General features: G+C 39.8%; 1 protein-coding gene and 1 long non-coding RNA gene across 3 annotated transcripts in view; one reads left to right on the forward strand and one right to left on the reverse strand.

Moving 5' to 3' along the window:
• The window catches only part of ahrra (aryl-hydrocarbon receptor repressor a), a 67,662-nt gene that overhangs the window by 6,327 nt on the left and 46,215 nt on the right, over positions 1 to 15,120 (forward strand). The window contains exons 1-3 of one of the 2 annotated variants that reach the window (XM_058623315.1): positions 2,381 to 2,679; positions 3,014 to 3,106; positions 4,745 to 4,926. In XM_058623315.1, the coding sequence (XP_058479298.1) occupies positions 3,039 to 3,106; positions 4,745 to 4,926 (250 nt within the window). In that variant the 5' untranslated portion in view covers positions 2,381 to 2,679; positions 3,014 to 3,038. Of the gene's footprint in view, positions 1 to 2,380; positions 2,680 to 3,013; positions 3,107 to 4,744; positions 4,927 to 15,120 lie in introns of those variants that run through there. The other variant, XM_058623323.1, reaches the window with a different exon arrangement.
• On the reverse strand, positions 4,505 to 9,193 carry LOC131455604 (uncharacterized). The gene is made up of 3 exons (XR_009239818.1): positions 8,970 to 9,193; positions 8,775 to 8,895; positions 4,505 to 4,918 (listed from the first exon to the last, which is right to left on the reverse strand). It is a non-coding gene; the product is annotated as an uncharacterized LOC131455604 (long non-coding RNA).

Below are 15,120 nucleotides of genomic sequence, written 5' to 3' on the forward strand. Positions count from 1 at the left end.
TCTGGTATGAGGCCACACTTACTTCAATAGCTCTAATGACTTTAATGATTGACCAGTAATGACGAGATAGCAATCCCTTTGGCCATTGGAAGTCTCCTCAGATTACAGATAAGACTATTTCTGCTTAACAGAAAAAAAAAAAAAATAGTGGATGGAGACATCACAGCGTCACATACTGGGCATGTGACAGGTTTTTATCAAGTATTATTAACTCATCAATAGAAAAACAACAGTCCTATGTCCCAATACTGAAATTACCGGAAGGGAAAGATTACCTTGAGTAAATAATCATGGCCAGAATGGCCCTTGACATGCTGTCACTTCTATCATTTTGAATAGGGCTGCATGATAGTAGGTAAAATATGATATGAGATAACATTGTTGAATAATAATAAGACTTGAGATAAACAAATACTCATGCACTGTATAGTGTGTTGTCCTAACTGGGTTGGGTTAGCTGCTAACGTAATTGCAATTGTCCTCTACCCACAAACTAGATACAGTATTATGAGTGTTGCAGTATGGGTGGGGAGTTTGACTTTAAGTTTGCTAGACTGTGGTATTAGGAAAAACATCTACCTTTATGGCAAGGAACAATCTACATTTGTTCCCAACAGCCTTTGCAGGATGTATGTTTTGTGAAAAAGCAACGGCAATACATTTTGAATGTTTGGTACAACTCTAATTGTAAGTTTAAGTTACATTGATGTTTCCATAAGTGTCCATTTCATCTTTGTTGTGTACTTTGTTTTTGCCATTTGCAAGCAGCTCTTTTAACCAACACCCGATCCCATTACTTCTTTTTTGCTTTGTGTGAGAGATCACATTATCATTCTCCTCTACAATTTATTTAAACAAGAAAAATATTCACATTTCACATAAATACTCAATATCCTGTGCACACACATGGGTGATTTGTTTGGGATTTGTGCTTGTAGTGATTGAATATGTGCACTAGGGGGCAGTACAGCGGGCCTGCCGTACAAATGACATGCTGTGATCAAGAGGGTTATCCATGTTTCACTGACAACACACAACAATTAAACATACTAGTCTCATGTATTTACAAACAGATAACACACAAAAATATTATTAATTATTTGATTTGCAATCGATTAGTCATTCACTCATACATACAAACATACAGTGAACTGGTCGTGTCACAACTAATACCAGAGGACTTTGTATATACAGTGTACACTTATTTCTGTAGATATACGCCATTAAACAGTTTCTGAAAAGAAAAATCTGCCTGGGGAAAATAGTTGTGATAATCTTTCCTTTAGTGATTTCAGGACACCGCCTTGAACAAACATTGTGAGCGCAGTGGCGTAACAAATCGGTTAGTTAACCAAACAATGACTAAAACGAGTTGAGCACTTCCGGGAATCACAATCAACGTAAAAGTGTAGAAAAACAATTAGCCGTAGTATCTTAAAATAAAGGCGTTTAAATGTATTTAGGACGGCTAACCATATACACAATGACAAGCGCATACAACTCAAAAACAACGTGTCACTATGATTTCTGGATACTTAATTGGTCCTGTAACACTCAGCGATGTCACTGTCAGTTTGTCCCACAGACTCAACATCTCGTATTAAATCCGAGCCACTTATGTTGAACCTAAACGCTCCATCCGCGGACAAACGCACATTCCCGTCCACCGCGAAAACCACTTTTCTTCTCATGAACGGGCGCCTGTGGGTGAAGCCTCCGCTCCGCGTACGATAGTGACCGCGGACACCCTCATGGTAAGCCCCGGAGGTATATTTCTCCGCGCGGTGCCCTTCGCGTGTGATCCCTCTCCTCTCGCTGCTCACCGACTGCGTATTAGCAGCGCACGACTGGGAACTCAGGTCCGGTTGTGCCCCTGCTGCTTTCACGGACACCTCGTAAAAATGGCCACTGTTTGTGCACTCTGTGTGAATTCGGCGGTTAAACATAAACACGCAGTGTTTAACTTGTCTTAACACATGCTAAACATTAATGAGATACAGTATGGGATATTGTATGTGTGTAAAGGGTTGTAAAAGTGACAACAACGATGACCGACGGACAAAGAAACCATAGTTTAGGCTATGTAACTTTTGTAACGTTTGTTTTAATTCGCTACCTGGTAATCGAAAATAAGCATATTGATGACTTCAGTGAGAACGCCAGTCTTACGTTTTTGTTAGGAAAATGTCACAAATAATAGAATTTATGCCTATTAGAAAATAATGTTAAGCAGAAAAATCAAATTTCCAGGCAGAACATGAAAGCAGCATAAGCCTTGTATGTTTGTGTGTTGTGTGTGTGTATGTGTGTGTGTGTGTGTGATGTGTGTGTGTGTGTGTGTGTGTGAGGGGCAGAGAGTTGCGTGCGAAGAGCTCGACATGTCATTCAGAGGAATCCGCCACCTGAAACGCGAGGAAGTGAAGGCGACTCAATTGGGTATAAAGCATCAGCCAACATCTGCCCCGAGCAGAGTGCAGCTGATGAAAACATCAGCTCGGAGCGCGCACACAGGACCTCGACGCTTTATTTTATTCACCCTTGGATTTATCACTTGGCATTATCGCGTCGGTGCACCCTGGGAGACGCATCTCTCTCTTTTTTTTCTGCACTTAAAAGTGAATGTGGCTCAGCAGCCACCAACACTATACTGGAATTAACTGACATCCTCACAGAAATTGGGTTAGTGACCATTTTTTATGTTTTGGTGTGATTTAATTAATTAATTTATGTATTATTCAATTGAATCGCTTATTTCCAAGGGTCCCGCGTTTTCTTCTCTTAAATAAGATAAATTGTAACCGTCCTTGTAGTTTAAGTTAAAACGGCATTTTCTAATTTACACTTGTGCTATTGTTGAAGTTGTAATCATTGATTCATTTGTCCTGGGATGTGGGGGTTTTACTGTATACTGAACCTAGAGAATTATTATTATATTTTTCTTTTCCAACCTTGAACCTGTTACAACGCTCACAACCTTTCATGTAAAGTTAACGTCCCTCTATTTCCTCCGCAGCGCACCTGTTACCTCCACGGAGCGCATGACTATGATTCCTCCGGGAGACTGCATGTATGCGGGCAGAAAGAGGAGGAAACCCATCCAGAAACAGTTAAGGATATACTCACAGCCTATATGTTAATTAAGCGTCTCCTTTTTTTTTTTTTATTCCAGCGTTGTATGAAACATTGCTGCAACTTTAGTTGTTTTCTGGTCTGGTAACATGCAGGAAAAAACTTAAGTCTTATAATTAGCCTTATTAATGCTAGATACAGTATATGACACTGAATCATAGGCATATATACTGATATACTGACTGAAAAGCATAACTAGTTATAAATCTAAGGATAGGTAAAATAGTGAGAATTTCTTGTTGCAAATATACAATATTGCAAAGTTATTTCAATGTCGGCATCTCTTCTTTTTTAAAATTGATAGAAATGAGAGGAAAGTTGAGGTTCACTTTTGGTTTGGAGCAGACTTATCACCTGACGTCTGAATAGTGAATGTATTATATACGATTTTGCAGAGGGAAGTGGTAATTTAGCAAAGGCCTGTGGCATTTATAATGTTTTCATGTTTTGCACTGCCTTCGCTGCACATCTGAGAGGAAACTTTTGCCACATCAAAATCCGGCCCCTGTAACATGGACTGGAAACTACATTTGAAATTCTACTCTGCTGTGTATGCCACTGCATGATTTAGGACTTTGAATCATAATTCATTGCTTCTCGTACATTACTGATGTGACCCTGTTTAATTTTGGAATAAAGATGTGTTTATGGTTATACATGTATTGTTTTTGAACCCACAAAGTGAAGTAAACATCGGCTGAATAATCTGATAAAAAATTGAGTTCCATGTTTGTTTCTTTGTGTATTCTTCAACACCAAGAAGTGCAAAATGGGATTATTTGTCAGGACATGTCAGTGAAACAAAGTCAAAGCATTCACGTAAACTCTTTCTGTCTCTGTGGAGACTTTCAGTGGTGGAAACCGGAGCTGACCATTACATATGCGGATCATGTTAAGTTCTGCTGGTCAAGTTGTGTACACCATATTAAAATACACAAATAACTTGCAACCATTTTACTTTCTCTGCCGCAGTGTGACTGCAGCATGACCACTACCTTTAATATCAGCGATTACTGGCAATAATGAAACAGCCCCAACCTGTTTAAGTAAATAAAAATATTGGACTATAATGTAAAACTACAAGATTTATGTAAGCCTGGAAAAAAAATATGTGATAACAACTTAAACTTGACGTGATAAAAATGCAAAGGTCATTAGTTTTTTCTTGTCGTGAAGACAAATAAATCAAATTTGCTAGTGTTAAACATAAGGCACTGTGGTGCATGATGTATTGGGGAAGACTGTGTCAAAAGGAAATGTGTGGTTTATGTTGTCATGTGTCTGTGCTTTGGTTGGCAAAGCAAGGTGTGGTTACCATACAAGTTTATATAATAACAACCAGGAACAGCTATAAAAACAAACTGACACGAATAAAAACAGTTTACAGTTTACTGTGATCGCAAAAAAAAAAGTCAGGATGCATTTGACTCAGGTATTGCTTTACATTTCACCCAGAGTGGATATGAGTGTGGAAGTTTTTAATGCTAAGATACATTAAATACACTCTCTCAATAGCCACAGTTTATAATCTCTCATGACTGCGTTTAAACTTCCTTGCCATAAAGAGAAGAATAGCATTTTAAAACCATTTCGTTTTTGTCTGTCTCATCCTCAGGAAGCCGTCCACTGCCAATGAGAAAACCAACCCGTCCAAGCGGCATCGGGACAGGCTGAATGCTGAGCTGGACCGGCTGGCCAGCCTGCTGCCGTTCCCCCCGGATGTCATCTCCAAGCTGGACAAGCTGTCCGTGCTGCGCCTTGCAGTTTCCTACCTCCGTGTCAAAAGCTTCTTTCAAGGTAAAGGCAATCGAGAGATGACATTTGCTGTGGAATGGGCTCAGATATCTGCTGTATGCAAGTGTGTGTGTGTGCAAGTGTATGGCTTTGAGTTGGTTGGCATTCTCTGAGTTGATACTGATTATATACATGTATATGTAGCATATGTAAATTGACACTTTGGTAAACTATTTAAATTGTCAACATGAGTAGTTGTCGGGGACGTCCATAAATATACCACAAATATACCAGTGCAACTGTTTATTTAAAACAAATTAATGTTCACTAATAAATACGGCAGCAGTAGCAGCCTTACAGGTCGTTTTATCCTGACTTTATGAGAAGAAAATCTATATATTAAAATACTTTTGCACAGAGAAAAGTTACTCAGTAAATTATAGACTATATTCACCCATTTATTTTTTTTAATTAATATGTGTGATAGTGACAACACACACAAACAAATGTTTTTGACATACAGTATTTATCTGTGTTGCTCGTCCGTACATAGTTTTTGTCAGTAGCATGTGACCGTTAAATCAATTTAAAGTGCAGACTACGACCACAGGAAAAGGGCTGATCATAGAAGCCTGATCATTCCTGGTCTTCTCTCAGAGACATGGACAAACCTGAGAAATGTCTCATGTGTCTCATGATAAAGAAGAAAGAACTGACTTGAATTCAGAACAGAGATAATACAAGGTGGGACATGCAGGTTTTATTTCTTTTGGATTCATGGTTGACTGAAAACTTTTACGTTTGAATCTCTATCAGTGAATTCTTTTGGTATACTTGAAGCTGTATTTTGGTGTAGTTTCAGTTTCACATCTTACTCTTTTTCAGTTAGTGAAGATGACTGCGATTATTTGTAAAAGGCGTCTGTGATGGCATCTCTGTGTGTTTTCCCACACTCCCATCAGTCAGTGAATGCCTTCACGTCTTATTCTCCACTATCGTCTTAAAATATTAATGGGCATCTTTGTAACGTATTTTGTTGCCGGCGGCTCTGGTGGCTGCTTTAACCTCAAGGAGGCCACTGAACAGCTGGATGTGACAAAGAAAAATTAGATTTCCCCCTAAGAAAATTAACATCCTCTTACTGTCCTGCTGGAAAAATGTGCATGATAACATCACGGAAAGGAGGATGAGGGAAGAGATTCCTCATGGAAACCTGCTTTCTTTTTAAATTGTCTTTGTTGGCCGTCCAGCTGAAAATGTTGCAGGCATCTCTGTGGCTCCCCTCTTTCACCTTCTCCTCCTCTGATCTTTACTGTATCCCTAATTTCCATCAGGGTATTTAGCGTTTAAGCACAACAACTGGCATACTGTCATGCAACACCACATTATACTCAGTTATTTTACTCTCATTTAGCTTAGCCAACACGCAAAGATACAGTAATGGTGCTAATCGGACTTATTAAAAGTCCCTTTCCTGGATAAAGGCGCACGCACAGAGACAGGCTGCTGCTTCAGTGAGCGTCAGTGCAGTAAAAGCAGGGAACTTGTGAATGTAATAAAGGTGATCTGATAAGCTGATGGTAGGTGATATTGCTTCTGGATTGTTTAGCAGTGCTCATAGCTGATAAAGTTAGGAGAAAGTTGCATTTGTCGATAATTATTTTATATCTTCTTTCCAGAATAGCCATAACATACTTTAATGCCAAAACTTGCATTTGATTTTTCTGCATCTGCTGTCCGCCTTATTAGCAGTGGCTTACGTGACCAGCTTAGCTGTTTTTTGATTCCCCACTAATGGGATTAATTAGAGTAAAACAGGAGGGATTGGGATCTACGTCCATTTGTCTTCAGTCGCCTGAGTCTTGCAATTGCACTTTTCACACTGGTGTTTAAACACTGAGTGAGGCCAGATCATTTCCAGATAACTCTAAGATGAGTAATATTTACACGTCCACATCCTTCCTGTAGGTTAGATCGACTCATCGTCATATCTTTTTTTTTATTTCTCTTTTGAACAGTGACTCATTCTATGGACGCATGACATTAAACCGCAAAAATCTGCAACGGAAAGTGTTATTTTTCTTTATCATCTGTTTCATAGAGGAAGAATGAATATGCTTCTCCCCCCTGCAGTTCTCCTGTTTGTCCACTGGAGGGACTGTTTGAAGTTGCTACTGAGTTGTGACTGATGTTGTGATACAGTGAGTACAGGATTTGGCTTCAGGTTGAGTTGTATCACTTGCCTTGTCTTTTTAAGACGTAGATTTATGATTTATAAATACATATACAAATGATGTGTACCTCATGTATAGTGTGAGGCTCAGAGACAAGAGGAGCAGGAGGATTTGGAAGCACCTGAAATTCTACCATGTGTCAGTTGCGTGACGGCACATGGGTGGAGCACAATAAACTGTGTGCCAGTGCAGTGGATGCAAACATACCCCTCTGCTAGTTGTGTGCATCTGTCACTGTTACTACATACATAGTTTCTTTATTCCATGATGTGTTTACAGGAAAAATGCCACATGATTCACATGTTTGTCACCAAACAGAAAAAAAGTTTGTGCACAATTAGGCTCAAAGTATCAAATTATTAAATAAATCAATGTGAAGACATTTTCTCTTAATTTAAAATTTTATGTTCTATTATTTTGATAGGATAGCCAAGACAATACAGACTATATAAAATTTGGATAAATGTACTTTCATAAAGTTATGAATGTCGTCTGTCGTCTGTTCTTGTCATATTAAAGGTGTAGTGTGTTATTGATCTGGACACAATGGAAAAAGTCACTCCTGAATCTGAAACACGCCTTAACTCAACTAACAAAAAAAATGTCCTAATAATAATAACACAATCACTGACAGTAAGTCCTATTTTTTAAATGTTATGTCTTATTTTATCTTTTTTTTTTTTGCAATTTTGCTTGAGGGTCCATGTGTGTGTGTGTGTGTTTGTTGACAGTCGGCAGGCTATAATTCCCTTCTCCTCCGTGTAAGGCCTCTGCCCTCACTGTAATTGCTGAGCTTGTTAAATATTTACCCTGAGGATTAACTATCCCTCCTTTGTCTTTCTGCCCCGATTGTCTTTATTTCTCCTCTGCTGATGTGTGTTTTTAAGAAGTCTGTTTTGCGTGACTGTGTTTCATTGCTTTTTTATAATTTTGCTTTGTATGAGACATTCAATATGTTTACAACCCTATTTTTCTAAAGAGAGCTGTTATCCCCCTTCTTAATTCATTTGTGTCATTGCTGACAGGTTGTTGTTGCAGTTGTTGTATCGTAAAACACCTGCAATCAACTAGATGTGACATGCTTTTTGTTGTCAACCACCTTTAATCCTTCCCTCATCTGTTTGTCCCCCTCATCCTCTCTTATCCTCTCTTGCTTTGATGCCTATTTGACTAATATGAACTGAAACGGGCTCAAACAAAACTAGAAGCCAACAGAGCTTTTGATGGGAATCAGATGGGAGATTTAAGACAGAGATCATAGACCACATAATGAGGGACAGTCCTTGCTCTCTAATGTGCACCCTGCCATTCTATAAATAAGGCTGTTGTATTGCTCTGCTTTGGGCTTGATATCATTTGAGGTAATTTGTAATAATGCATCAAAATATGCTGCCAGCATGATTTGGATTTTTTGTAACGCCAAAGCTTAGTTAGATGTATTTTTGCGTGCTTTGTTTGTGTGTAGCGCTGTGCCTCCATTGCCTTGTCTCACGATACAACAGACGTTTTTTTTTAAAACAACTTATTTGCGGTAAACTTGTGACAGTGGCTTCAGATCCACATTTGGCTTAACTTGGCATTTGTTCTTCTTCTTTATAGAGCTGCTGTCAAAGTGCCTTTGAGCAAGGTAGCCTGTGTGCACCTGTGTTTTTGCAAGTGTGAGTGTGTATTACTCACCGCAATGCCATGCTGGCTATTTTGACTCTGTGTGCTGCGGTTCTTTGATGGGATGCGACAGAATTTTAGCTTTGACGACGTCTTGAGGTCTTGACCCTCGTGTTGCCATCATCAGATTCCCCTTGGAAAGCAGCATTGGCATTAATCCATTAGACATTCTCATTGCCCCCCCAGTCTCTCTTTCTCTGTCCTCACCTCCGCTCAAAAGATCCGTAGTGTGTCCTTCACCTCCTCCAGTGCACCAGCTGCATACTAACTGACAGGAACCTCCAAATCATGCTTTCTTTTCTTAACTTGTTTAACTTTCTTGCATTAAACTAATACATATTTTTATTTTTCTTATGCTTTAGGCTTTTTTTTTTAAAGTGTCAGCCCCAATTACAGGGTCATCGAGGAAGTCAGATTAAAGTTGATGATTGGTGGATTCTGTACGAGTTTAGTGTCTATAATAAAAAGAAGAAGAAAGCTTTTGTTGTCTGTGAACAACATCAAAGCCAAATGATTATAATCATCCCTTTATGTCACATTTTACACATTGTTTCACATTGTTAAAAATGTCTGGACCAACTTCATTTGCAGTAGTTTTGTGTTCAGAGATGTTTTGATGCTTGTTGACTTGTTTTGTTGTTTGTTTCAAGAGACCGTAAAATTACTTTCCAGACAAGCTGAAATTACCTCACACCCTCAAGGGCAAAAAAAGGTATAATTAGATTTTTAGATCAACATTCTTGTAACACTTTGTACAGATATTTACGGTAAATGGTCATTTAGCTGATGCTGAGTCATATTCTTTGGACTGTTTCTGTCTTATTTCACAGCGCCTTTTCAAAAGTAGTGCTACTGTCTGTTGGGCTGAAAGAAGTTTGTGTGGAATGTGGAACATCAATCCATACTGGGAATCTAAAGTTGATATGTTAGACAATTATTTTCCCACAGAAGTGAAAAGAAATAAATATTTAACTTGACATCTGTAATGCCTGAAGCAAATAGTTGTTTGGTCTGATGATGATTAAATTTCAGTGGATGAACAAATATAATTTGAAGATTTTAATCTGCATCTTTGGTTAAGTAATAATCTTTTTTTGGTTGCTTTTTACGACTTTATTTTCAACCCTTTTCAGTTAAATATACAGTTTTCATCTTTTTGCTCTACGTCTTCTGATAAAAAAAAATATGTGCAGTGCCCTTCATGAGACATCAACAATCTGAAAATCTGTACTGCTTTGCTTTCAGTAAATGATCTGCTCTGAAGGCTGGCAGTGTCTTGCAATATATCATCACAAAACCTAATGTTACCACCAAAATAATCTCAACCTCAAATCGAAATGCTTGTGGTGTAAATGTATCCACACCAGAGTGAGGTGCATTTATAAATGTGTGTATGTGTCTGGAAGTCCTCAATTAATGCCCCGCCTTCCCCCATAGCTGACGGACCAGTCAGGGTGTTGATGTGGTGTGGGAGCACACACACACATATAGACATAGAGAAATGTGATGAGAGATTCAAGTGCAAGCTTATCCATATACGCCATGTTTGATAACCTCGCATGCTGATCGTCTCACCACTACACCAAGTTTGTACAGCAGCCGTCTGCACCTGCTCATCTGCGAGTGTGTGTGCGAGACAGTTTCAGGATGTTTGTTGTCTGCCTCTTACTGCCGGGTGAGCTACAGCAAAAGAGGAAGAGAAAGGCCACAGACCCCACAGACTCACACCTCGTGTATGCCACCAATGACGTCAGCCGGCAGACAGGAGACGATTTTGTAACCATGATAGAGGAAGGAAAGAACAAGACGAAACAATCGTTCTTGGTTCTAATTCTCTCATCTAGAAATTGAAGATAACTAAAGGGAATAACTAAAGGGAATAATATTAGTGAAAGCCCCGCTTTCACTAATATTATTCTTATTCATGTCAAATATGTGTCCAATCGAGTCAACACAAGTGCAGTGTTTAATTTCCCAAAGAGGGAAGTGGTGCTGATAGCTGTTCCTGAATGAAGTCTTTGCTCAGGGGTGAAAGAGTGTTCAGGTCAGATTATAGCTGGACCTTGTGTTTACTAAACTCTCAGTGAACCCTAGGCTTTTTCCTTCTCTAAATTCTGCAACCCAAAGGCAGACAAGACACCAGGGCAGAGGCCAAGACAAATCAGTGAGCTGCACACACACCATAAATAAAGTGACATGGTTAAGCAATACAAAGGTCACGGTGTGGTCACTGTACTTTTGGTTTGAAGTAAAATGTAGCTATTAAATATTTGTGGTAAACCTTTTACTACAACCAGTAAATTCCCCACAGTCTTGGAGAAATTGGTATTGTCATTTCGATGGCTTTGTCTATGACCCGCTGAAGCTCATTCTACTAAACGTTTACATGCAATCATATGAAACTCTTCGTTTTGCTCCCGGTTGAACTATGATACTTTAAATATAAACAAATCATAAACCATTGTCGATTGAGTTCACACAATGCCGATCAAGCTTGTTAGATTTTGTGTAGCCTGGTGTGTGCACCAGAAGTGATCCATTTTAAGACAGACCGAGGCAACAGCAGCACTGTGCTTATAAAAGCACGAACAAACACTGCAACTTTAAAATGTTGGCATGACCATTTTAGCTACAGCTTTAAAGGAGTTTTGATCATTTGATGAGAACTGGGATAGTTTGGGGTGTTAAAAGGAATCTGGCTAGCCTGTGATACTTATATCAGAGGTTCTCATGTTGTGGCTATACAAAGGCTACTTGAGCTGCACAGCTCATTAACCCATTTGTTACATCTGTCTAAACCTTTTTTGAAGCAAACACTCAAATCCAGTGAAGGTCAAACCCTTAGACCTTTTCGTTCGCCCTTGTTGTTGACGACCCAATCACAGTCTGAGTGGGACTAGGAATCACTTGGAATCATTTAAACTTCGTGGGCAATGAGTATCAACTCAATGAGCTGTGAATCGATGCTCACATGCTGATTTCTTGACGCTTTATTTGCGCCTGATGGTTGCACATTTGAGTCCTCAAGCACATGGTGCATGCAAGCCCAAAGGACGCAAGGAATTCCTCCCAGCAGCCCATCATATCAGTTAAATGTCATATGTCACAACAAGCCTGGGGACAGATGTAAGCAGACTGGCCAGTGCTGTACTGGTGTTCGTGGCACGAAATGAACATGGTTTTTAAGAGCAATGAAAGCTGATGAGCTTTCACGTTAGAGACGGACCAGAGCTGCAGCCATGCAGAAGCTCACGTTCACACAATTTCTTTTCATCAGTTAATTACATCATTAAATGTTAGATATGTATTAAGAAAATCATCCTGAAGTTTGTGTGTGCAGCTGAGAAAATGTACTTAAACGCTTATGATTGATTGTCAAATCATTTCAGATTCTTCTCTCTTTCTGTTTTTCTCACTGACCTCTTTGAAAGCAAATTACCTCTCTCCTGCTACATGTTGAGTGCGTGATCAGACTAACTGCCAATGCGAAGGCTTTTCTCCTTCCTCTTTCCTCCACATGCAATCTCTATAATTGCATGCCAAGAGTTCTGCAGTTCTGCAGAGTTAGAGTTCTGGTTGATTAATATATTCCTAGTATAAATGGTAATGTGTTCTCACTGTATGACAGACCTAATGCACCTTATCATTCCTATCCTTTCCTCTTCAGTTATTGTGAACACGATAGTGTGAATACTTTAATTTAACATATGTAAACAGTAAATGCCTTTGGATATTTCCTAAGAGTTTGGATGAGCTGGGTTTTATGGAATGTCAAGCTGTTTTATTCTGTTTGTTGCAGCTAACACGGCTATTACCCGCCTAATGATTATATGCTAAATTGCACATTATTTACAATTTGGCTCTCTCTCCCACCCTCTTGCATGTGTAGTGTTTGCCCACTCTGCAGTAATCAGCCACACAAAGCTGTTAAGTAGTGCGACAGGCCAGCCATGCTAATCCCTTGTATGTGTTGACGACCATGAATGGAGAAGCCGACGTATGCATGTAGGATCCTCACAGCTAACTCATTAGTTGCTTGAATCAAAGGCATGACACTGGCTTTGTCCCTGCCTGCCCTCTCGTGCCACAGACGCTGAACTCGCTTGAGTGGAGTTGGACTCAGCTGGCCCGGGGGGCCAGCGGAGCCCCCTGGGATCACAAAAGGCCATAAGTGAATTACTCAAATCAGTGCCGAGGGGGGCCCCCTTAGACGCTAACTGTAACAGCTAGTGGCGGCTGCGCGGCAATGGGAGGTGTGTTTGTGTGCAAGTGTGTGTGTGAACAGACGGGTAGAGTGTGTGTTTGAGTTTGAGTGAGTGTGAATAGACAGCCAGGACTCATGCAGAAGGAGCAGAAGCCTTTGTTGGCCCAACACTATTGTTGGTAGGTGTCTTGTGTAATTATTGTCAAGGCTACCGCCTAGCATGCGGCGCTGCCTGAGAGAGAGAGAAGCACTGTGGGACACGGAGGGAAGCAACAAGCATGCCAAATGCCCTGGAGATGAAAATGATGATTATATTATGGAAGCAGTTAAAGCACACAGTGATGCTACAAACTTTTCTGACAAATCCCGGCTGTTGTTTTACATATTTTTATATCATGGCATTCAATTAGAATTCTTATATCCTGCTGTGATGGTTTTCAGTTTTAACATATACTTATTGAATGATGATGTTCTTGGCAGATGTATTTCCTATTACAAACATTTGTTCTGCTTTTGGTTTGCAGTGTTCTATTTTTACAAGCACCCCACTCTAACCATACTTAACCTCAACTACGCCCTTTTGGCTTAGATTAAATAATGTCACATTGCCAATTTATATTCATCCCCTCACAACAAACAAACAGACTTTGTTTATCTCCATGCAAACATGCAGTATAGCTTTCAGATTTATTCCCGCCCAAAGCCACATGTTGAAAACACATTCAATCACTCATTAAGTCTCCAAACTGTCATTTTTTTTTTCATTTGCTGTGGCGTGCTGCAGGCAATTCGGTGCAAAACTGCTTCCTGAGTTTTGCTGGAAAATAAAATGTTGTGGGTACACCAAATTTCCCAAAACATTAATTCAACAATTTATCAAGAATACAAGAACACATGTGAGTTGTGTTTGATTGTTAGAAAACAGGAAAGTAGAAAGAAAGAAATCAAATTGTCTTATTGGCAAGCTTGCCTCTGTATCTCCATTGTCCTGATTGCATGGATTAGAGACAAGCAACAATCAACTGACAATCAACTGATGGCATGACATAGATCCACTCGCATGGACGGAACACCAGCCATCATTCTGTCTCAAATGCCCACCAGTGTTCTCCTGGTGAACACCCAACGCCTATTAGCTATGGCACAACCAATTTAACATAGCCACCAGCATAAAAAGCTCAGAGGTGTCGGTAATGTGATCTGTTGATGAGTAAACCATGTGCCTGGAGCTGCTATTCATAGTGGCTGATGAATGAACTCCGTTGCCCTGCTGCTCTGGCACGATACGTGGCAACGTCTTACCAAGACAAACCACGAACCAGCGACGTGGGGGTGAGAGGGAGAAACCAACGCCATTTAACAAGCTGTCACTTGTGTCTGATGAAACTTTTTCGTAGACAATCTCACCTGTCTATGAACTTGGCATCGTAAAGGCAAATTCATAATCATAGAATTCTGATTTTCATACTTTTAATGAAAGCCGAAATGGTAAGGAAATAGAGCATATGCTCTTTATAAGTAATCCCACTGGTAATAATCAGGACCTCCATGTGTACAACATGTCATTAGGTTGTGTCTCTCTTCTGGCTGCCTGGGCATCCTGTATATAAGAGCATTTTGTTTAGTCTGTCACCTTTATTTAACTTAATTGAAGCCTGCTTCATTGTACAGCAGTGACTGGGCCTGGTTTCTGTTGTTCCCTAATGTAAATCGATATGTTTCCATGCGGTTGGAAAGATCACTAACCAAAGGTGGCATCTGACCCGATACAGCTCGATACACTAACTACCGTCAGCCAGATGAGGTCCGCTTTCATCAGCATTTGATATAGGAAAACAGCAGCACGTAACTGGCCCGAGTAAAAATAGCTCCTCTGATCATCTAACTTGATCACTCAAGTTAGAGTTACTTGGAGGAGAGACTTTGTGAGGGGGGTTCCTTTTGTCAAGCTCAGATTTGGTTGGCGGGGCAAAGTGTCAGGTAACTTTACCACAGGAAATTCCTGTGATATCAAATCCAATTAATTTATCTGTGTAAAGCATGCATTTCTGTCAGAAAGAGCCAATTAATCACAAGAGCTAATTCAAATGTGATCCAATGGGGTGTTTAAAAGGGCTTGCTTATGTGTGTGTGTGTATAGGTTTGAGTAGCTGG

Source organism: Solea solea, chromosome 1 (genome assembly GCF_958295425.1).
Source record: "Solea solea chromosome 1, fSolSol10.1, whole genome shotgun sequence".
In the NCBI taxonomy this organism is placed as follows: Eukaryota; Metazoa; Chordata; class Actinopteri; order Pleuronectiformes; family Soleidae; genus Solea; species Solea solea.